General features: G+C 43.0%; 1 protein-coding gene across 6 annotated transcripts in view; it reads left to right on the forward strand.

Annotated features, from left to right (window-relative positions):
• The window catches only part of CNOT10 (CCR4-NOT transcription complex subunit 10), a 42,240-nt gene that overhangs the window by 14,899 nt on the left and 5,612 nt on the right, over positions 1-21,729 (forward strand). The window contains exons 1-13 of one of the 6 annotated variants that reach the window (XM_083705784.1): positions 3,095-3,242; positions 6,685-6,779; positions 7,279-7,440; positions 7,794-7,944; positions 8,419-8,561; positions 8,996-9,082; positions 10,526-10,609; positions 11,533-11,650; positions 12,037-12,186; positions 13,532-13,734; positions 15,990-16,111; positions 17,092-17,268; positions 17,694-17,771. In XM_083705784.1, coding sequence (XP_083561910.1) covers positions 6,777-6,779; positions 7,279-7,440; positions 7,794-7,944; positions 8,419-8,561; positions 8,996-9,082; positions 10,526-10,609; positions 11,533-11,650; positions 12,037-12,186; positions 13,532-13,734; positions 15,990-16,111; positions 17,092-17,268; positions 17,694-17,771 — 1,478 coding nt within the window. In that variant the 5' untranslated portion in view covers positions 3,095-3,242; positions 6,685-6,776. Of the gene's footprint in view, positions 1-3,094; positions 3,454-3,928; positions 4,125-6,684; positions 6,780-7,278; positions 7,441-7,793; positions 7,945-8,418; positions 8,562-8,995; positions 9,083-10,525; positions 10,610-11,532; positions 11,651-12,036; positions 12,187-13,531; positions 13,735-15,989; positions 16,112-17,091; positions 17,269-17,690; positions 17,772-21,729 lie in introns of those variants that run through there. The other 5 variants (XM_083705781.1, XM_083705782.1, XM_083705783.1 and 2 more) reach the window with 5 other exon arrangements.

A 21,729-nucleotide genomic window follows, 5' to 3' on the forward strand; every position in this document is an offset into this window, starting at 1 on the left:
TTACTCCTTTCAAAGTTTCAGTTCCCAGCACCGTTAACAAATTACGGTTCCAATTATTATTTGGGGGAAGCCATGTGTGTTAAATGTGCGTTAAATGTATGGTTTAGATGGGAGAGGCGCTTTGAGAAAGTGAGAGGAAGGATAAGGTGGTAAGCTGAAGAGTGACAGTCACTTTAACAGAATGCTGGTTATGCTGTGTTTGGTGGAACTTATCCCCCCCCCCCAATATATATTACTTTTCACATGGGTGGACCTACATAAACATGGACTATGACTGATAATAATCCATCTGGGAGTGGGAAGAAAGATGAGCTACTGGAACCCTGTTGTATAAGTGGTTCTTCACGAAAAGACCTTTGACACACTTCCAGTGTCGGATTGCCAAAACATGTTATGCTCCCACTTTTGTTTCGGCGGCATGGATTCTATATTGGAAGTGAATTCTGTGTCTACACATGCAGGATTGCGCAGCAGTCACATGGTGTGGGATTTCAACTCTGCAGCAGCCTAGATGCCAGTTATCCTGTTCAATTTTATAGACACCATTGGACACAGGGGGTTGGGTTTTTGTTTTGTTTTTTGCACCTACCCATGTATGTCTTTTAAGACAAGCAGATAAATGCCATTGGCTACAAATAACGTTCGGATAACATTCAAATAGCATTCAAATTCATACCGATGTTAACATTAAAAAGGGTTCTTGCAGTGCATTAAGCTGCAGCACAATGCCACCTAGTGGCAATAGTCTTTAATAAAACGTTGCAAATGTGCAGTTCAATACAGTGGTACCTTTGCTTACGTACTTAATTCGTTCCGGAGGTCCGTTCTTAACCTGAAACTGTTCTTAACCTGAAGCTCCACTTTAGCAAATGGAGCCTCCTGCTGCTGCCGCACCGCCAGAGCACGATTTCTGTTCTCATCCTGAAGCAAAGTTCTTAACCCGAGGTAATATTTCTGGGTTAGCGGAGTCTGTAACCTGAAGCGTATGTAACCCAAGGTACCACTGTAATTTATTCATGGTTTTGTAAGCCATGAAGATAATATTATCTGAATAAAGCACTGTGTATCAAAAAACTGACTGAATCATTTCAGTTAAGATTTTGAGTTTGGGGTCCCTGGTAATGTATCCTAGAAGTAAAGTGTCAGTTCAGATGCAGATTTGACCACAAGTACAGCTGTTTTTGGAGGGACGCAGGTGGCGCTGTGGGTTAAAACCTCGGCGCCTAGGACTTGCCGATCTCGGCGGTTCGAATCCCTGTGGCGGGGTGCACTCCCGCTGCTAGGTCCCAGCGCCTGCCAACCTAGCAGTTCGAAAGCACCTCCGGGTGCAAGTAGATAAATAGGGACCGCTTACCAGCGGGAAGGTAAACGGCGTTTCCGTGTGCGGCTCTGGCTCGCCAGATGCAGCTTTGTCACGCTGGCCACGTGACCCGGAAGTGTCTCCGGACAGCGCTGGCCCCTGGCCTCTTAAGTGAGATGGGCGCACAACCCCAGAGTCTGTCAAGACTGGCCCGTACGGGCAGGGGTACCTTTACCTTTACCTTTACAGCTGCTTTTGCAGTTACACTGTACACAGTTTTAGTGTGTACAGACAACACACACTGAGACCATCTTGCTGCTGGGGCTCAACCCTACCTTAAAAGCTATATGCTCTGTTTGGGGTCAGGACTAATACTAATAGTGGGAGGCATCTACATAAACCGGTGTGGCTGCATAAGGAGCTTAAAGATGAGCTGAGATGTAACAAGGGTGTGTGTAAGAAATGGAAGGGGAAATCACAGAGGAGGAATATACACGAGTAGCCAACAGTTGCAGGGCGAATGTGAGGTGGACTAAAGCTCAGAATGAGCTCAGGCTTGCAAGAGAGGTTAAAAATAATGTTTCTTTGGCTATGTTCGAAGCAAGAGGAAGAAAAAGCAAATCGTCTGCATGGAGAAGATAGAGAAATGCTATTGGATAGAATTGCTCAACACCCACTTTGCCTCTTTCTTCACCCAAAAGGAAAGCAATGCCCAATCTGGTGATAACATAATAAATTATGTAAATTGGGAGGTGCAGCCCAAGATAGGAAAAGAGGTAGTAAGGGAACACCTAACTACTTTAAATGAATTCAGACCTCCCAAGGTCTGATGAGCTGCACCCAAGGGTACACTAAAGGAGCTTGCGGATGTAATCTCAGAGCCTGTCTATAATCTTTAATAATTCCTGAGCAGGTGAGGTCCCTGCAGACTGGAGGCAGACACAATGTCCCCATCTTCAAAAGGGGGGGGGGGGGGAGAAAGACTTGGGTGACTACTGACTGGTGAGCTTGGCATCAATACCTACCAGAAAGATCCTAGAACAGAAAATTCAACAGTCTGTGAGCATTTAGAAAAGGATGCTGTGATTACTAAAACTCTGCATCACTGGGCTTCACTGGATGTGCTTGGTCTCACTTGTCCTCTTGTGTCCCAGGTAGGGTTGTCATTTGCCACCATTATTCTGGCAAGATACAGGGCAGGGTGGGGCAGTTGGTGGAATTTTTTTTAAATCCGGTTCTGAAGTGACTGCAAAGCAATCCATAAGGGATTTATTGCAGCCTAACAGGGTGGCCCCTCTGGACTTTGCTACGCACGTGCACATACAAATGGAATTTGTAAATCTGCCTACCCAGAGCTTAAATACCCTTTCAAACACATGCATTTGGAGAGGGTCCCTAACAGGCGGCAACCCTAGCCCAGGCGTGAAGAAGCCAGGCTACGATTGAGAGATTGTTACAGGAGAGTGCTTTTCACGGAAACTCGGGCCTGCCAATGCGTCCCATAGAATTGGGAGGGACCCCAAGAGCCAATCTAGTCCATCCCCTTTGCCATGCAGAAATCCTGCCCACAGCTGTCCAGGGGTGGACTCGAACCAGCACCAACCTCCTGGTTGTGACCCACTGCGCCACTGATGGAGTAATTTAGAGCAAAAGAGAGTCAGGAGGTAGGGCTAAATTCTGGCTCGAATTACCTGGACGCGGCCGCCATACTGACTCTTGCGCGCCCACAACCAGATGAGTCACCGCCCCTCCTCCTCCTCCTCCTCCCTCCCCATGGCCCCACCCTCTTATGCTCCTGCCCGCCAGGAGACGTCGCAGGCGTGCGTGCGTGACGCCACCAAGCCGCGGCAAACGAGAAGACGCCACTGGCCTAGAAAGGCCCCCCCCCGCCTCACCCGGAAGCGAAGAGGAAGAGAGCGAGCGCTGCTCGGCGGAACCTGAGGTGGCGAGTATAAAATAGACTCGCCCCCCCCCTCCCCTCCGCTCCTCTTCTTCTAGCCCGGCGGTGCTGTCGCAGGAGGCGGTCGAGTCCACCTGAGACTGCGGGGGTGGAGAGAGAGAAAAGAGAGACACGGCGTCTTTTTCCTTCCCCGCCTTTTAATAAGCCGCGCGCGAGTCTTGAGCAGCATCCATGGCAGCGGACAAAGGCGGAGGTGAGGACAAAGCAGGCGCGGGCTGCCTCGGCTGTTTATGGGGCTACTTGTTCTTCCTCAGGCGGAGGGGGGGGGGGGGAAGACGGAGAATAACCTCCTTTGGGTGGTCGTGGCGGAATGATCCCCCTTTCAGCCGCGGTTCCTCTGTCCTCATTGGATGGGGCGGGAGGGGTGCCGTGTGTACCTCCGCGCGGTTCTGGAATGTAGGGCCGGCGGGCGCGGTGAGGCGTCGCCTCAGGAGCGGGGATGCGAGGGGCAGCTTCGCCTAGTGGTCGCTGCCGCCTGGGGAAGAGGCTCAGGTTGCGGGTTTTATCCCGCCTCCTCTTCCCCAGCCCACAAGGGGAGTAAACAACAACTAAAACATGAGGGTGCCCAACCTGACAGTTGAGGTTCCTGCATTGCAGGCGGGGGTTGGACTAGACGACCCTGGTCTCACCTCAGACCCTCGGGGATCCCTCTGTAGTTCTGTACTGTTACAGAGGGTCCCTGCTGTGTGGCCTAATGGTTAGAGTGTTGGAGTACAGCCTTGAGAGGACAAATGCCTCACTCGGCCACAAAGCTCTCTGGGGTGAGGTTGGAGACCTAGCCTACCTCGCCGGGTTGTTGACAGGATGAAACGGAGAGGAGGGGCACCGTGCGCACCACTTTGAGGTCCTTGGAGGGTAAAGGTGGTATGTAAACGTAGTAAATAAAACAGAAATAAATGAAAGAGCTCCTTGTGAGAGGGTGCTGGCAGGTGCGCTTGATTGCATTTATATTCTGCTTTTCTTCCACTATGGATGTTCAGGGGGCAACTAAAAGGGCTTCTCAGGCCCATACTCCAAAAGAACCTGCTGCCCCTTCCCAGAGAAGTTGTGTCAGCTGGTGGTCAGCAGTTGTTTCTGATACAGTGGTACCTTGGGTTCCATACGCTTCAGGTTACAGACTCTGTTAACCTAGAAATATTACCTCGGGTTAAGAACTTTGCTTCAGGATGAGAACAGAAATCGGGCTCCGGCGGCACGGCAGCAGCGGGAGGCCCCATTAGCTAAAGTGGTGCTTCAGGTTAAGAACAGTTTCAGGTTAAGAATGGACCTCCGGAACGAATTAAGTACTTAACCCGAGGTACCACTGTACATATATATATGTATGTGTGTGTGTATAAAACATGTTTGTTTTGAACTGCATTGCATATCGAATTATGGTTGGTTTGTTTTTCGCTTCATATGCTCTTGTGTTTTGTATATATTGTATTGGTAGAAATCTCATTTGCTCATTTTTAATTATTATCATGAGCTGCTTTGAGCTCAGTCTTGCTGGGAAAGCAGCATGCAGGCATTCAATCAAATCAAAACAAAACATGCCCTGGGAGTTTCCCTGTACATCCTCTGTGCAGTGCAGCATTCTTGTACCTTGGGGGGCATAATGTAAGGAACACAATGAATTAGCCTGGGCTTCAATGCTGTTTCTCTTGTGGCTAGTCAGCTCTCTATCGGAACTGATAAACGTGCCTGAGAATCCTCTGACAGTGCAGTGAGGTCAGTCCCTAGACCCAGTTCGAGGACTCAGCTGAGGTAGTGGCAAGATGTAATAGGGAACAGGGTATTCTGGCAGGTGCCATCCTCCAGAGCTATTGTGCTATAATAAAGCAATCATTTTTTTTTTTTTTAAAACTACTAATAGCAACACAGCCTCTGGGAAACCAGTGCAATGGCATCAAAACCAGTGAAATGGCATCAACATGGGCAATCAAATACTGTGGATCACCAAAAGATCCACAAAAAGGTACAACATAGTAAGAAGAGGCTTGGGATTCAAGCTTTTTTTCCTGCAGGTGAAAGATACGAGCTGCAGATGGAATGGGACTGACCAATCTACAGAAGCAGCTGTTTCAATGATCTATAATAGAGAGAGGAGTTCTCTGTGACCACACAGTTCAAACAACTTTCAAAACAATAACATATTGATCTGGCACCTACAGGCTGGCATAAGAGGAATCTAGACAAGTTTTCTTAAAGCCTGGATAGAACCACTGTTACACCACTATTTGATATGCAATGTGGTAACACAGAGGAGAGCCTCAGCTGAAGACTTAAGTATGCAAGTAGGTCCCAACTAGGATTTGGGAGGAGGTGATCCCTTAGATATTCACATCCTAAAACTTTTAGGTCTGTAAAGGCCAAAACCAGGGTTTTGTATTTGAAGCTAATGAAGGTGGTATAATATCAGTATACAAAAAATAAAATTGCTAATATGCTTTCCATCAGTTGGAAGTATCAGAACACTTCAAAGGCAGCCCCAAATAGAACACATTGAAGTAATCTAATCTGGTTGTAAGCAAGGAATGTGTAATAGAAGCCAGAATGGCCTTTTTCATCAGAGTTCAACCTAAACTGGGCAAAAACGCTTTAAAGGTGAACTTGGATTTTCTTGTGGACTTTGTAAGGGAAGAAATGTCAGACTTCACTTTTTATTAGAACTCTGAGGTCCACGAACTCGAGTCTTTTGCAAAATACAGGCTCAGGTGTATGCATGTGTGCTAGGAATTAAGGAACAGGGTTCCTCTTTGCACATGTCGAAACAAAATAAAATTCCTTCCAGTAGCACCTTAGAGACCAACTAAGTTTGTTATTGGTATGAGTTTTCATGTGCATGCACACTTCTTCAGAATACAGTAACAAACCTAGTTGGTCTCGAAAGGTAGTACTGGAAGGAATTTTTTTATTTTGTTTCGACTACGGCAGACCAACACGGCTACCTACCTGTAACTAGATATTTACACATGCTTACTCCAGAAATTTGTGATCCCTACCAGAACCAAGCTGACAAGTGCTTTCACTTAGGGAAAACTAGGAGTGTATTTCTAAGTTTTCATTTTCAGCAGTCTATTGCAAATAGCTTTTTAGTTGTTTCGGCTGTTGATGTGTTGGGAGTTCGATATACTTCTCATCTTAACTGCAAATCACCCATACATCTCCCAGCAAATCTGATCTACATTCCACCAAACCCTTCTGTAAGATGCCAAGCAAGCCACACTGTTTACCCACATACTTAAGTTTCTCATTGACTTATTTATTTCAACCTGCTGTTCTTAATGACATATACCTGAACCTTTAAAAGCAAGGATTCAAAATTACAGAATTCAGTATTCTCTCAGAGCACGAGCAAGAACACAATATGATTTAAGCTTTGCTTAGAATGGTTTGAAACTATACTTGGAGTTAGCTGTTGTTTGAAACACTTGTGTTGCAGATCAGGGAGCAGAAAAACATGAAGCAGCAGGCACATCATCTGGGATTACTGATCAAGAGAAGGAGCTCTCAAACAGTGCTCTGCAAGCATTCATGGTAAGGCAGTTCTTGAGATAGCAAATATGTATGTCATACACATCTAGTGTGATAGATAGTTTTTGGAAGCACAGTGTTTCCCATAGCAAGCAAAGTGTGGAGCTGGTATGATTTTGAGGAGCAGCTTATTTCACATCATAGGCACTGCTTCTTGTAAAGAATAAATTCAGACATCCCAAAAGGTATAGAATACCTCCAGCCTTTAGTCTGATGTTTTTGCAGGGGAAATGCAATTTGATAGATCTTTCCACTCTATCAATCCTTTTAATATTTTGGTTTCTGCATAGTTCAGGCTGCTAGCTAGGCAAATATTTCCCACTGAGGTAGGAAAAGGAGACGGGCGGAGGGATTGCACACATGACTTGTTCCAGATTGGAAAATGTGACATCTGCCTGTGCTCCTCTGTAAATTAGAAGCAGTGTTTTGGAATTCTAAGCTGGGTTTTGATTTTTAAAATGTGTCTATTTAAACATTGCCTTTTCAACTGTGATCCTTGCAGGCTGGCAACTACGAAGCTTGTCTACAACACCTTAGCTGCTTGCAAGAAATTAACAAGGATGATTACAAAATAGTTTTGAACATGGCAGTAGCAGAGTTCTGTAAAAGTAATCAGACAACAACTGACAACTTGAAACAAACACTTAATCAGCTGAAAAACCAGGTATTGCTTGCTTGTTTGTTGTTTCCGCCCTCTTTTTTGTAAAGGGTTCCTTGTGATTTGCACAAACATTTCTCGTCCCTCCATAATCCTGCAAAAAGTCATTTCCAAAAGGCAATGGAATCTTGAAGACCAGAGTAGATACTGCAGGAAGTTCTTTCTGTTCTTATTTCTGTTTGTAAGTAAACTATCATCTTGTATTTGATACACTCCGGGGTGCTTTGGGAAATGGCAATAGCAAGTTACATTTTCATGTAGACCAGTCTGTAGCACATAGTGATTTAACAGTGCTTTTTTTTAACTTGGTCATAAATGGAGGAGTGGGTAAAAAAAAGGGCTGTGTTTTTATCCCCCAGGTTCATTCAGCTGTTGAGGAAATGGATGGATTAGATGATGTTGAAAACAGCATGCTTTACTACAATCAAGCTGTTATTTTGTACCATCTTCGGCAGTATACTGAAGCAATAATAGTTGGAGAGAAGCTTTATCAATTCATAGAACCTTTTGGTAAGTTGACAGAGGTAAAAGGCTCCTGTTCCTAGTCTCCCCTATCTCAGATTTCATGCAACTTTTGCTTGAGAAAGCTAATTTGTATTCATTATATTTAAAATTACATATCTAGTCAAGAAAATAGTTCAAAACCAATTGAACATTTTTTTTTCTCTTATGCATATAACAATAGTATAATCACAGGAGCAAATATGTAGCTGCCTGTGTTCAGATACCTCTTCATATGCACAACTTCAGAGGTTTGCAGAAGCTGCTGTCTAATTATGTGCACTTGTATGACTAGCTTTAAACTGAAAGCATTAACAAAGTCAGTATTTAAACCAGAAAAGTATTGTGGTGGTTGGTTTTCATAAGTAATCCTTAATGTAAATGTGAAAATCACCTGCATTTGGGACAGGTTTAGTATCCTTGAACTAGTTTTAGCAAACACTATCGAGGAAAGCACTAAATGTTTGTTATTTTGTCTTCTAGAGGAGAGATTTGCCCAGGCAGTGTGCTTCCTGCTTGTAGACTTATATCTGCTGACTTGCCAAGCTGAAAAAGCCTTGCATCTGCTTGCTGTATTGGAAAAAATGATTTTACAAGGCGGCAACAACAAAAATGGGAAAAATGAGGTAGGTCTAGGAGAATATAGAGGAAATGTAGTAATTTAAGAATGCTTGTCCAGCTAAACCTTAATTGGCCTTTTGAAACGATAGTGGAATTTCATATAGTTCGGATTTGGAACTGTTCACATTAATAAGTAAACTTATTTTTAACAGCATAGGAATCCTTTATTGTAGCGAAACTGCTTTCTGGTGGCCTCTTAACAATTTGTGTTTTGTTTTGTTTTATTTTCACACAGGTGTTGCTTTTGAGAGTCACAGCTGCCATCTCATAGGCTTTTCTCTGTGACTGTTTTTGTGGCAATGCCTTCATTAGGTTGATTAGGGTTGGAGGGCTACTTCTTCATGAGATGCTTCAGGAATTATGAACTATGTGTCATGTAACACCCACAATCATCTGCTTTAAAATCTGACAATTGTTTCCTCTCTCAATTTGTGATCAGACAGGTAATAACACTAGTAAGGAAACTTCCAATCACAAAGCTGAAAGTGGAACCCTGACAGAAGCTGCTAAGTCTAAAATTCATCAGGTAAGACTAAATATAGGGCTTTTTTATTCTATATGACACTTTAGAAGGTACTACATGCTGTTTTGCATTTTTCAAGTGACCCAAGGCTAGGACATATGTGTGTTGTTGTTGTTTAGTCGTTTATTCGTGTCCGACTCTTCGTGACCCCATGGACCAGAGCACACCAGGTACTTCTGTCTTCCACTGCCTCCCGCAGTTTGGTCAAACTCATGCTGGTAGCTTCAAAGACACTATCCAACCATCTCGTCCTCTGTCGTCCCCTTCTCCTTGTGCCCTTCATCTTTCCCAACATCAGGGTCTTTTCCAGGGAATCTTCTCTTCTCATGAGGTGGCCAAAGTATTGGAGCCTCAGCTTCAGGATCTGTCCTTCCAGTGAGCATTCAGGGCTGATTTCCTTAAGAATGGATAGGTTTGATCTTCTTGCAGTCCATGGGACTCTCAAGAGTCTCCTCCAGCACCATAATTCAAAAGCATCAATTCTTCGGCGATCAGCCTTCTTTATGGTCCAGCTCTCACTTCCATACATCGCTACTGGCAAAACCATAGCTTTTACTATACGGACCTTTGTTGGCAAGATGATGTCTCTACTTTTTAAGATGCTGTCTAGGTTTGTCATTGCTTTCCTCCCAAGAAGCAGGCGTCTCTTAATTTTGTGGCTGCTGTCACCATCTGCAGTGATCATGGAGCCCAAGAAAGTAAAATCTCTCACTGCCTTTCTTCCCCTTCTATTTGCCAGGAGGTGATGGGACCAGTGGCCATGATCTTCGTTTTTTTGATGTTGAGCTTCAGACCATATGTGTAATTATTTCCATTCCACAGTCACTCCAATGTATATAACTGTAAGAGTAGCTTTGTTGTGTACTGGCCTGTGTTAGATACAGCTCACAGCAACTATTTTTTTCTGGCAAACATTGTGCTCAATCTAGTCACTCTGATTGTGGAAATAGTTGCTGTCCTTCGTTATCAATATCCATGTGCAGGTCAGTTCACAGCAAGTTTTTCTGCATAATTATGTACCCAGAAGGTATTATTACGTGGACAAAATAGGCAGCCACTTAGATGTGTGAATTAGTCTTTAGTTTCAGTATTTCAAATCGTTACGCCTATTTTGCAAGCATATAATACAGTTCTAACCTTTTGCTTTGTATATCCTTTACTAATGAAATATACTAAAGTGTAGTATGGATTTTCTGATGACCCTTACAGAATGTTGGTGGGCTATTTTAATTAGCAATTTAGTTTAGTACACAATTCCTCAACTGTGTTAAGGCTTCAATTTATCTTCAAATATTCAATTTTGAACATAAACATGTTTTAACCTTTGTTCAGCAAATTGTGTATCATGCCATGTCACTGTATATTGTTCCCCAAATACAATAATTAATTTCTGAGTAGCAGTCGTAGTTTTATTTCAGTTTAATGAGATCACTTATTCATTAACAGTATAAGGTGCGAGCCTATATTCAGATGAAGTCTCTGAAAGCATGCAAGAGGGAGATAAAGTCCGTTATGAACACCGCTGGAAATGTAAGTAACCATAACTGTTGGTTTAAGTCACATGTTTGTATTTTTAAAGAATCATTCATTCATCATAGCATTTGATGGACAGATCGTAATGTGGAAGAGAGACATTGAAAATAAAGATTCTCTTTTAGGATTTGAGAAAATGACATAGTTGGGACTTCTAGAGTCCCAACCTGATTCTGGATTGTTAATGATACAACTATTCATCTAGTTTATACATCTGTGATAGGACTTGGCAGTTTAAGATACCATAGCTTTATAGGTGATGATTGATTTTGTAGATTCTAATGTTTCATTTAAAGATTTGAACTTGTACTCGGTTGGGTTTTAGCAGCAGAATAAGAGTTATAAAAGCCCCCCCCCCCAATCACATTTCTTCAAAGAGGTCAGTGCCCCAAATACCGTTCCGTCTTCCATTACTACCAGCCAAGAAGGGGTCGGGGCACCAATACAGGACTGGTCCTCTGGTGCCATTGTCACTGCCGCTTAGCAGGGCAGAGCAACAACAAGGTTGGGTGGTATGAGTAAACCAATGAGAGCACCTGATTGGCTCAGCTGTCCACCCTGCCTTGCAGCCTCCCTGCCTTTGCTTGGGGGGACATGACCTTGCCGCTGTCTCTCCCCACTGGCTGCTCTTGCTTCCAGCTTCACTTCCCTGCACTTCTGAATTCCTTTGGAGTAAGTTTTTCTGTTGTAGCTATTTCTCTTAAGCAGCCTCTCAATTTTATGACCCCCTGCTTATGTCAGCAGTCCTTCAGGCCACACTGCAAGTCCTGCTTGGACTGGTAAGTGATAGCTTTCTGGCTGATGGATGTGCAGTCACTTCTGAGCATACTGTTTCTCTCATGTAGATAACTGGAGTATCCAACCACACTAAATTTCTCCCTTCAAAGTACGAGTAACCATGGATATTGTTCTCTTTACAGTCTGCTCCTTCTCTCTTTCTGAAAAGCAATTTTGAGTATTTAAGAGGCAATTATCGGAAAGCAGTAAAGCTGCTGAACAGCTCAAACATCGCAGAACATCCGGGATTTATGAAAACAGGTACCTTAAACTTATACGTTTGCAAAAACGGGGCTTCATTTCACATTTTAATTCCCTTTCCTTGAATTGGTGTAAAATGCTTGTGTGGACAGGAGTATCTCTAGTAGATTTCTTCCTATATACATAAAAATGCAAGGCTGTCATCACACAGCCCCCATTGGAAAATTTGCATAAACTCATAGGAGGGGAGCAAAAGAGAGTGCGGGTTTTAAAATGGCAGTTTTGAACAACAGCAGAGGTTTCAATAAAGCAGGACTAGAAGGATACAAAGGTGCTATGAGGAAATGAGGGCATTGGCGAGCAAAATGAGCAGCGGTGGCAGTCCCTGTGGGCCTTTAAAAAAAAAAATCAAAATCCAGAATTTCATTTATTTATTTTTTTCTTAGGTGAATGCTTACGGTGCATGTTCTGGAATAACCTTGGGTGCATCCATTTTGCTATGGGGAAACACAACTTGGGAATTTTCTATTTCAAAAAGGCCTTGCAGGAGAATGACAATGCCTGTGCACAGCTTGGAACAGGTGGCTCCGACACAGGTAAGGTCGACTAGTAATAAAACACGCTGCAGCATTAGCAAATTGTATTTTTATGGGCCTATAATATAAGCATGAAATGGCTCCCTCCCACAATTGAAATACATCAGTATTGAAAAACTACTTAATATGTGACTTCTTAATATGTAGAATTGTATTTTCCAACCTGTTTTTCCAGCTAGACCACATAATGCAAAAAGCAGAGCCTCAGTTCTTCCAAATGTTTAAATAGTAATCAATTTAGTGCATCACCTAAATTTATAAATGAGTTAGCCAGTCTTTATATGTATTTTAAGTACTAGATAGACTCCTTACAAGAACTGCATGAGGAAAGTGGGAGGTTGCACTCATTGGCCTCACCTCTCTCATATCTCTGGTGGTCATGCTACTGTTGCACATGCAAGCTGCTCCCTAATGTTTTGAGCCCTTGTCTAAAGTTCTCTCTCCAGCAATCCTGCTTACCATAAGCGAATAACTTTGAGAGATGCAAAGCTAGTATGTATGGAGTGCACAAGATATATTGGGTTCCTTGAATTGGAAAATAGTCATGGCATGAAGAATTGACCACATTAGTGCAGCCTCAACTCAAATAAAAAAGAGGGGTTTTTTGGGAGGGGGGAGAATTGGTCTTAAGTGGCAGGATTCAGATCCCTACTTTCGCTATGAAGTAATTTGTGCGTCCCAAGTGCAAGTCACTCATTAAAATATGATTATGTCATATTTTATGTCATACTATGTTCCAATACGCAACGGTAGTGGCCAGGATACTGCTGGCACAGAACTGGAAAACTCCTAATATTCCAACTATTAGAGACTGGCAATCCAAGTTATTTGACTATATAGAGTTAGCAAGGATGACACAGAGGATCAGGCAGCAGAAAAACGCAAAATTTATTAATGACTGGAGTAAATTTCTCACATATATGGAATCAAACTTAGGAAATATCAAAATTACAGTAGGCGATGTATAATGTTTGAGAGGTGTAAACAAAGGAGATAAGAACCACCCCGCAGGAAGATGACGTGGGACCACAACTCAGACCGTTCTGAAGGGAAGTCAATCACTGTGGGTGATGGGTGGGTGTGTTGCTTTTTGTTGGTTTTTGTATGTTTCTTTTTTGTTGTTGTGTTTGGCTTTTTTTCTGTATGAGAAATAATTTAATAAAAAGATTTAAAAAAAAATGATTATGTCATGAAGAGGTTAGTGGCCGTGGTAAAGCAGTGATTATATTAATTCTAGTTTTGGTTAGCTCCAATGTGACTTGTCTTTGGATACAGGTTAATTTGACCTATTCCTTTTCCAGCAGTGTTCTTTTTGCACTTAATGTTATCTGATTCTTTTTCACAGGTAAAAAGTTCTCAGGACGACCAATGTGCACCTTGTTGACTAACAAGCGTTATGAGTTGCTGTATAACTGCGGCATTCAGCTCTTGCATATTGGGAGACCGCTAGCTGCTTTTGAATGCCTGATAGAAGCCGTCCAAGTTTATCATTCGAACCCTCGTCTCTGGCTGAGGATAGCCGAATGCTGTATAGCTGCCAATAAAGGAGTAAGATGAACCCCACAGATTATTTTTTTCCTAATCAGAAATAGTTTAATAGCACATACATACAAAAATGCAGTTCTGGGAGTTTAGTGTTTTTTTAACCCTGCAGTCCTTTGTTATGTTCACAGTATTGTCAGCTGCTTAATTATCTTTGTGGAACAACCTGGAAATCCTAGTGAGGAGCCAGGTCTTTAAATACTCTGGGAAACTATTAAAGAGAGTTATCACCATTTTCTTCAGGTTGTTGAAAGGAGCCATTTTTGATTATAGGAAAACAACTGCACTTACATTTTGTTCCTTGTGAGCCTCTTTGGTTGATTTGCATCATCTGCATATTTCAGTTTCTGATTTTAGAAACAGCTTCTGTGTTGTGCTGTATGGTGTGTTAGGCTTGGTTTGGACATAATTCTGGACAATTGCTTACCATTACATCCATGAGCAGCAGCAGAGTTTAGTATCACATGGTTCTCTCTTCCCCTTTCATACCCATGAAGAGATTATAAGCTTCCACTTTTAAGCTGACTAGTTACTCTTTATATCCGAACTATGGGAATGATGGTTTGCTAATATGCAAGGATCATGGGCTAAGGTTGGGTGTGTTTGAACAAACCATAGTTTAACCTAGTTTCAGAAACTTAGTTTAAATGCAGAAGTGTAAGCATTTAATGGGACGCAGGTGGTGCTGTGGGTTAAAGCCTCAGCGCCTAGGACTTGCCGATCGAAAGGTCGGCGGTTCGAATCCCTGCGGCGGGGTGCGCTCCCGCTGCTCGGTCCCAGCGCCTGCCAACCTAGCAGTTTGAAAGCACCTCCGGGTGCAAGTAGATAAATAGGGACCGCTTACCAGCGGGAAGGTAAACGGCGTTTCCGTGTGCGGCTCTGGCTCGCCAGAGCAGCGATGTCACGCTGGCCACGTGACCCGGAAGTGTCTCCGGACAGCGCTGGCCCCTGGCCTCTTGAGTGAGATGGGCGCACAACCCCAGAGTCTGTCAAGACTGGCCCGTACGGGCAGGGGTACCTTTACCTTTACCTTTTAAGCATTTAATATTGCAGCAGTGCTGGAAGAGAGGGAAGTGGAAAGTTGACGAGCCAGCTTGTGCCCACAAAACTGAAACGTAGTTTAACAGGATGTCGAAAAAGGATGTTGGTGTTAATGCCCAATTAGGTGGGTGTTTAAATCAGAGTGGTTGAATTTGGTCGGTTAGCTAGCAATCAATCCTGGAATAATCTTTGTATTATTCAGGTTTAGATTCTGTGTCTGCAGAGTTGGCTTTCTGAAAGTGGGCAGAGACCATCTACTGAGTTGCAGCCTGACCGAAATTGCTTCACAACAGCAGTACTACCACCATGCAGTAGCAAATAATAATTAAGAACAGGGGGGTTAACACTTTTGGTTTTGAGAGATGGAGTGTTATTCATGCTTCATCTCTGAAATGTAGCACGAGGTCAGGGAGAAGCAGAAGGGCCTTTGCCATATCCTCCGGCTTAAAGCTTGTGAGCGTAATAGCGGTGTTCTGTTGTTTTTTTCTGCTCTGGTTTCTGTTGGCTGCCTGCTTTCATTCAGCAAGCATAGAGCTAAAACAAATCACAGGCTCCCTCCCATGGCCGGCTCATGGAGAAGGTGGAGATCAAGACTGTTGGACCCTGATTAAGGTGGGACCCCAAATATATGTTGAGACTAAAAGTGGCTAGCTGGTACATATCATATTTCCACTTGAGTTAATATAGTGTTTCAGACCCGTTAAAAACAAATATTTTCTAATAACACGATGGAAACTATTCAGCATGCTCAAAAGAGCCTGGTAGAATGATGGCGATATAGGAATACAACTTAACACCTTGAGTTGAATCAGGCTGGTGGTGCAAGTGCAAACAAGAGTTTTATGGGCTTTTATCTTTTTCTTTAAAAAGAGACTTAGATTTCCAGGCAGGAAAGGACATTGTTTGCTCTTCCTGGGACCATGTTAAATTGGTTTGGGACTGATTGCTTTCAATGCCAGCGTAGATTCCTGCAATGAATTCCTGGGTTGAGGTCTGACCTTGGTATTGGCAATCTTTTTTGTGGGTGTCGTCTGCATGTAAACTGGCTTGTAATAAGTACAATTGAAATCGCTATTGTGCCTAGAAAAATGGGAATATAATGCAGAGTATAAATATGCTATGGAAAGAAGGAACAGAATACTGAATAGCAGCAGCTAGAGAAAATGCCAGCCTTTATCTAATAAATATTCCTCTTGATGCCTTAAATGTTTGCTCCCTAGAGTTCAGAACAAGAAACAAAAGGACTTCCAAGCAAAAAGGGCATTGTACAGTCCATTGTAGGTCAAGGATATCATCGTAAAATAGTACTGGCATCCCAGTCTGTACAGAACATTGTTTATAAGTAAGTCGTGCAATTTTACATTGCTGTTATCTGAAAGGGAAGTTGCTGGTTGGCTGAAAACATTTCCAATGTGCCCTTTCTTGGTGCTATTCTTTTATTTCTTTAAGTATTAATTTTCAGCCAATCATGTGAATGGAAATGCTTTGCGTTGCAACGTTTACAAGGCTGCTTTGTGTATGAGAAAAGTTATGTTGGCTGGCCCTCTTTGCATGTCACAGTAAACCGCGGTTAATGATTTCCCATGAATACGCAGGTCCCTCCCACTTTGCTCCTGTAGGGTGAGTGAGAGCAACAAACAGCAATCCCTGTGTTTTGTCCAAACTGGGGGTTGTGATTGAACACTATTGTGTTTTGTTGCTCCCACTTGTGGAGCACAGGTAAAGCAGGAGCAATCTGCATGCTCATGGGGAACCATGAACTATGGTTTGCTGTAGTGTGCAAATGCTGTCCGCTGTGCCTCATATTTGAGTTCCTCTTGCTTACGGAACACACTTCTTTATAATTGGCTATGTGGCATGAAGTGGAACCTGGACATGGAATCCAGTCAGATGGGTTTAGCAAACACTTTAGCACAATTTGTATAGCTTTGTCTCCAAGGGCGCAGAAAAAGCAAAATTACTACTTTGCTATGTTATGGGATTTAATGGACCGTCTTCTTAAATTTAGTGGTAATATTCCTGTACACCTGTACTGTACTGTAAACCTTCAAAAAAAGAGCTTGGTGCTTTTTTTCGTGACTTTAAATCGCCTGGGAGTTTATTTACGCAGGATTCTTGAAACTTCTCTAAGACATAATTGTGTTTATTTATTTATAATATAGTTTATTCAGAAACAACTTAAAACAGGAATACAGTACTTCATGTAAACCAAAGCTGCTGTAGATTAAGAAAAAGATTTTGACTTCCTGACTCATAATCCTTGCCTATATTAATGTAGTACAAAGAGCATCAATATACTTCCCCCCCCCCCCTGTTTTCAAGTGATGGCCAGTCTTCAGCTATTCCTGTAGCTAGTATGGAGTTTGCAGCAATTTGTCTAAGAAATGCCTTGCTGCTGCTTCCTGAAGACCAGCAGGAGCCAAAGCAGGAAAATGGATCTAAAATTGGCAACCAGTTGGGAGGGAATAATGAGAACAGCGAGAACAATGAAGCTTGCAGGTGAGTGCTGCGTTAGATGTTTCTATTATTTGCTTCACTAAGTGTCTTGCCCACAACTCTAAAAAGAAATTTTGTGGCTGCTAACAGAGTTAGGATAATTGAATACAGAGAAAATTGGAGGTAGTGAAAAGTGGTTTGAAAACAAATGTGTTGCACGTAAATAAAATCTAGCAAAACTAAGGTGTTGCTGAAGGTGTTGTAACTATACCATTACTCTTCCTTTTTTTGTATGTTTCTATTGATGTGCATTCCAGATATTGGCCTCTTTTTCCCTTGGAGGCCCTCAACAGCAGCCCCTTTCCTGTTCCTCTTTTTTCCTAAGGCCTAAGCAAATGTTACTGGTTGTTAACCTTCCAAGCCTCTCATCACTGCACATCTCTCAAGCTGTTAACATTGCTACTCACTCTGGGTCTTTGTTTCAGTAGCAAAAGCCACGAAGGAGACAAATTTGTTCCTGCTCCACCATCTTCTCCACTGAAGAAGCAAGAACTAGAAAATTTAAGGTATGTCCTAAGATTTCTGGATGTGCTGCCAGACAGCACAGTGACAGTATTCTGTGGACTTAGTTTCTGAAAAAAAGCAATCTACGTTTGCTTTCCATAATATAAAAGAAATCTCGAGTACAAATTATTTTAATGACTTTATATGAATGTATGCTAACGATACCTTAATGGGAGGTTCTATACTGAATTTAGACCCTTTGTACAGATTGCAGATACAACCACCATAAAAGTTTTTTCATGTAACTATTATTAAGCAGTAAGTTGATGTGGGCAGCCTCAGCCTAACTTCATGCTGTGGAAAAGAGGGGGAAGCCTGGGGTGGCCCCCACTATGAACTCTGGCCCGCCAGTATGTGGCATCTCAACAGATAATCCCACTCTAAAGAAAAAAGCTCAGAAGAAGAAAACTTGCCCACCCTTGCAGTAAGTTGTGTCACCTCCTAGAACCTGGACAGCGCTAATTAAATTTAAACTAATTATAAATGAGAGAAATGTCCTTTTTTCTAGCATGTTCAGCATGTTCCTATAATGCAGGGATGTGGGTGGCGCTGTGGGTTAAACCACAAAGCCTAGGACTTGCCGATCAGAAGGTCGGTGGTTCGAATCCCTGCGACGGGGTGAGCTCCCGTTGCTCGGTCCCTGCTCCTGCCAACCTAGCAGTTCGAAAGCATGTCAAAGTGCAAGTAGATAAATAGGCACCGCTCCGACGGGAAGGTAAACTGCGTTTCCGTGCACTGCTCTGGTTCGCCAGAAGCGGCTTAGTCATGCTGGCCACATGACCCGGAAGCTGTACGCCGGCTCCCTCGGCCAATAAAGCGAGATGAGCGCCGCAACCCCAGAGTCAGCCACGACTGGACTGAACGGTCAGGTGTCCCTTTACCTTACCTCCTATAATGCAGGCATAGGCAAACTCAGCCCTCCTGATGTTTTGAGACTACAATTCCCACCATCCCTGACCACTGGTCCTGTTAGCTAGGGGTGCACCTGTACAAACTCCCCCTCTCATTTTGTAATTGGTGTTTGGCAGTGTTGATAAAGATGTTAAACCTGGGTCTCCTCCCAGCACTAGCATCCTCTCTGCTTTCTCCCCAAAATATTTTCATTGTGGTGGGCATGCATCCAGGTGGAATTGAGTAATGCTGAGTACTAGTTAGAATGCTCAGACCCAGGTAGTCATTGAGACAAAACTTCTGCATTGCATGGTAATTGGTGACACGAGATTCACAGGAAAGCAAGCTGCATATGAAACATTACTGTGGTAGGTTTCCACTGGTGTTCACATGCAGTTAAATATTTCACTGGAAATGGTGATTATCTGAGAGGCGCAAGAGAGAGGAAGTTAAAATTTCATTATGTCAACGTAGTACTCCTTTTGTCCTAGCTTATTATATAGGCACAAGTTTCATCAGTATTAATAATGAGCATCCATATATATAGGGGAATAATGTATATGCTGCATTTCCTTCCAGAGTGGTACATCCTCTTACCTAAATCCATGCACTTTCCAAAATGTGGGAATAGCTGCATTGGTTTGTTTTTTGCTTTGATCCATGCATTTTGGGTACATGTATGGGAATTAACTTCTGCATGTAAATACCAGGCGTGGGCATTCTCATACTATAGCGGATGTGTGCCCTTGAATGTGAATTCAGACTGGCATATCCAGAAATGTAATGTGGATATGAATCCCTATTGCAGCATTTAAAGGAAACTGTATTTGGACTAAGTTTTCTCTCAGTTACTTAAACCAGGGGCGAAACTAATCTTTAATTTACCCAGGTCAAAGACCCAGTTTGGCACCCCTCTGGAGGTTTCACCCAGAGCAGAAAAGCAGGCTAGCCCCCCCCCCCCCCCGTTACGGCTCTGCTTAAACATTAGTAATTGTGAGTAACTATGAATGGCATTAAACCAAGTTTTACTCAAGAGTAGGCCTATTGAAATCAGTGAGCGTAGCATAGATGTGTTCATTAATTTTAGTGGGCCCCTCTGAGTGAAACTTAATTGAATGCCACCCTACAATCCCGCAAGTGGAAGGTTTTGGTGTAAAGGAAGTATACAGTGCCAAGGCTGTGAAAACAATCTCACATTTGACATTTCTTGTGCTGTAAAGGAAGGAAAATAATCTTTCACAATCCACTGTTGTTCTCAATTGATGAAACTTGACAGCCTGTCAAGAAAATCCTGTCATTATAACAAAAATGATTGTACTCCTACCAGAAAGGGGGGCCGGAAGCCTGACAGGAGGGAAGAGAAACATTGATTTTAGCTTCTGTAAGGCTAGCTCCAGATAGTTAGGCTCCCTCTGTTTTGTCTTTATGTCTCACTATTTTTAATCTTCTGCACAAGATGGCTGGGAATAGAAGTGTGTTGTTGTTTCATGGGAAATAATAATTTTATCACTCATGCAGGCTATCCATGTCCTTGGCTACTGAGGGATGGAGCTTTGGCAGAAAGGAGTTTTATCTGAACGTGACCTGTGAACCAAATTTTGCCTTCAGTTGATGTTGTCAGCATGTTGAAAATTCTATACAGAGTGGTTGTCATGGCCATACATCAAAAACCTGTAATGGCAGAGAGTAGCAGTCCCCATGTTAATGGATTCTCTTGTTCCATATCTTTGAACCCAGCTTAGTGGCTCACCTGCCTGCCCCATACTTCTCCTAGTCTCTGTCCTCAGCAAGTGCCCTTGGAGGGGTGGCTGATAGTAAACTCCTGCAAATTGTTTCACCTGGTCTCATCCTGCATAAGCAGCATTGCTTGCAAATTATACATTATTATTAGTCATCACTTACACTTGGGAGTTCTGTTTTGAGCTTCTCCAGTATTTCAAAAGCACATTTGTTTCGGGGAGGGAATATGGGCCATGAAAAGTGTTTCAGATTAGGACGGTAATCCAAAAGTACCCCTTTAAAGGTAAAGGGACCCCTGACCATTAGCTCCAGTCGCAAATGACTCTGGGGTTGCGGTGCTCATCTCGCTTTACAGGCCGAGGGAGCCAAACAGTTTTTCCGGGTCATGTGGCCAGCATGACTAAGCCACTTCTGGTGAACCAGAGCAGCACACAGAAACGCCGTTTACCTTCCCACTGGAGCGGTACCTATTTATCTACTTGCACTTTGATGTGTTTTTGAACTGCTAGGTTGGCAGGAGCAAGGACCGAGCAACGGGAGCTCACCCTGTTGCAGGGATTCGAACCACTGACCTTCTGATCGGCAAGCCCTAGGCTCTGTGGTTTAACCCACAGCACCACCCGTGTCCCAAGTACCCGTTTAGGCTCCTGCAAAGTTTTGATGCATTGTAAAGGGTGCCAATTCTTTGCTTTATATCTTTAACAGCTGCCACTCATGCTGAATATAGCAACTGTAAAGATTCCCTTGCTGGAAAAGTTTCTGTTAATCCTAGTACATTGGGCTTTCTTAGTCCCTCCCTTTTTCCTGCAATCACTGCCCCCTGTGGCAACCATTCCTTGTGCTTTTGGAGATACTTCCAAATTTCTAGAGTTTATAGTCTCTGCCCAGCTGCGTGTGGAATTATAGAAAACACTGTAGAACTGCAAAGGCATTAGAACTGTGAATTTAAGGAGTTCAGGTCACATTGAAGTATTAAAACATTTTGCCCCTTCGGTTTTGATCCTGGTAATTGCCAGAAAAGAATACTTGTAAGGAAATTTGCAGCTTGGTTTCAAAGCTTTATGATAAAACTATTTCCCCCTCCCCCTGCCAAGTTACTTCAAATTCACAACTAAACTAAATTCACTTTCAGTCTTGCTCAGAAAATTGTCGGCTTGTGGGTGCCATTCATTTGTTTTAGGTACCTGCTGCATTTAAAGTTGTACCACAGTCAAACAAAGTGTTACTTCTTAGTGGTCGATTACACTGATAACTTTCATGTGGTGCAAGCTTAATTCATTGTCTAGATGAGTGTGAGTAAACTTTGTGGACTAATAGATCTTGTAAGAA

This window comes from Podarcis gaigeae, assembly GCF_964106915.1.
Source record: "Podarcis gaigeae genome assembly, chromosome: 12".
NCBI classification, from domain to species: domain Eukaryota; kingdom Metazoa; phylum Chordata; class Lepidosauria; order Squamata; family Lacertidae; genus Podarcis; species Podarcis gaigeae.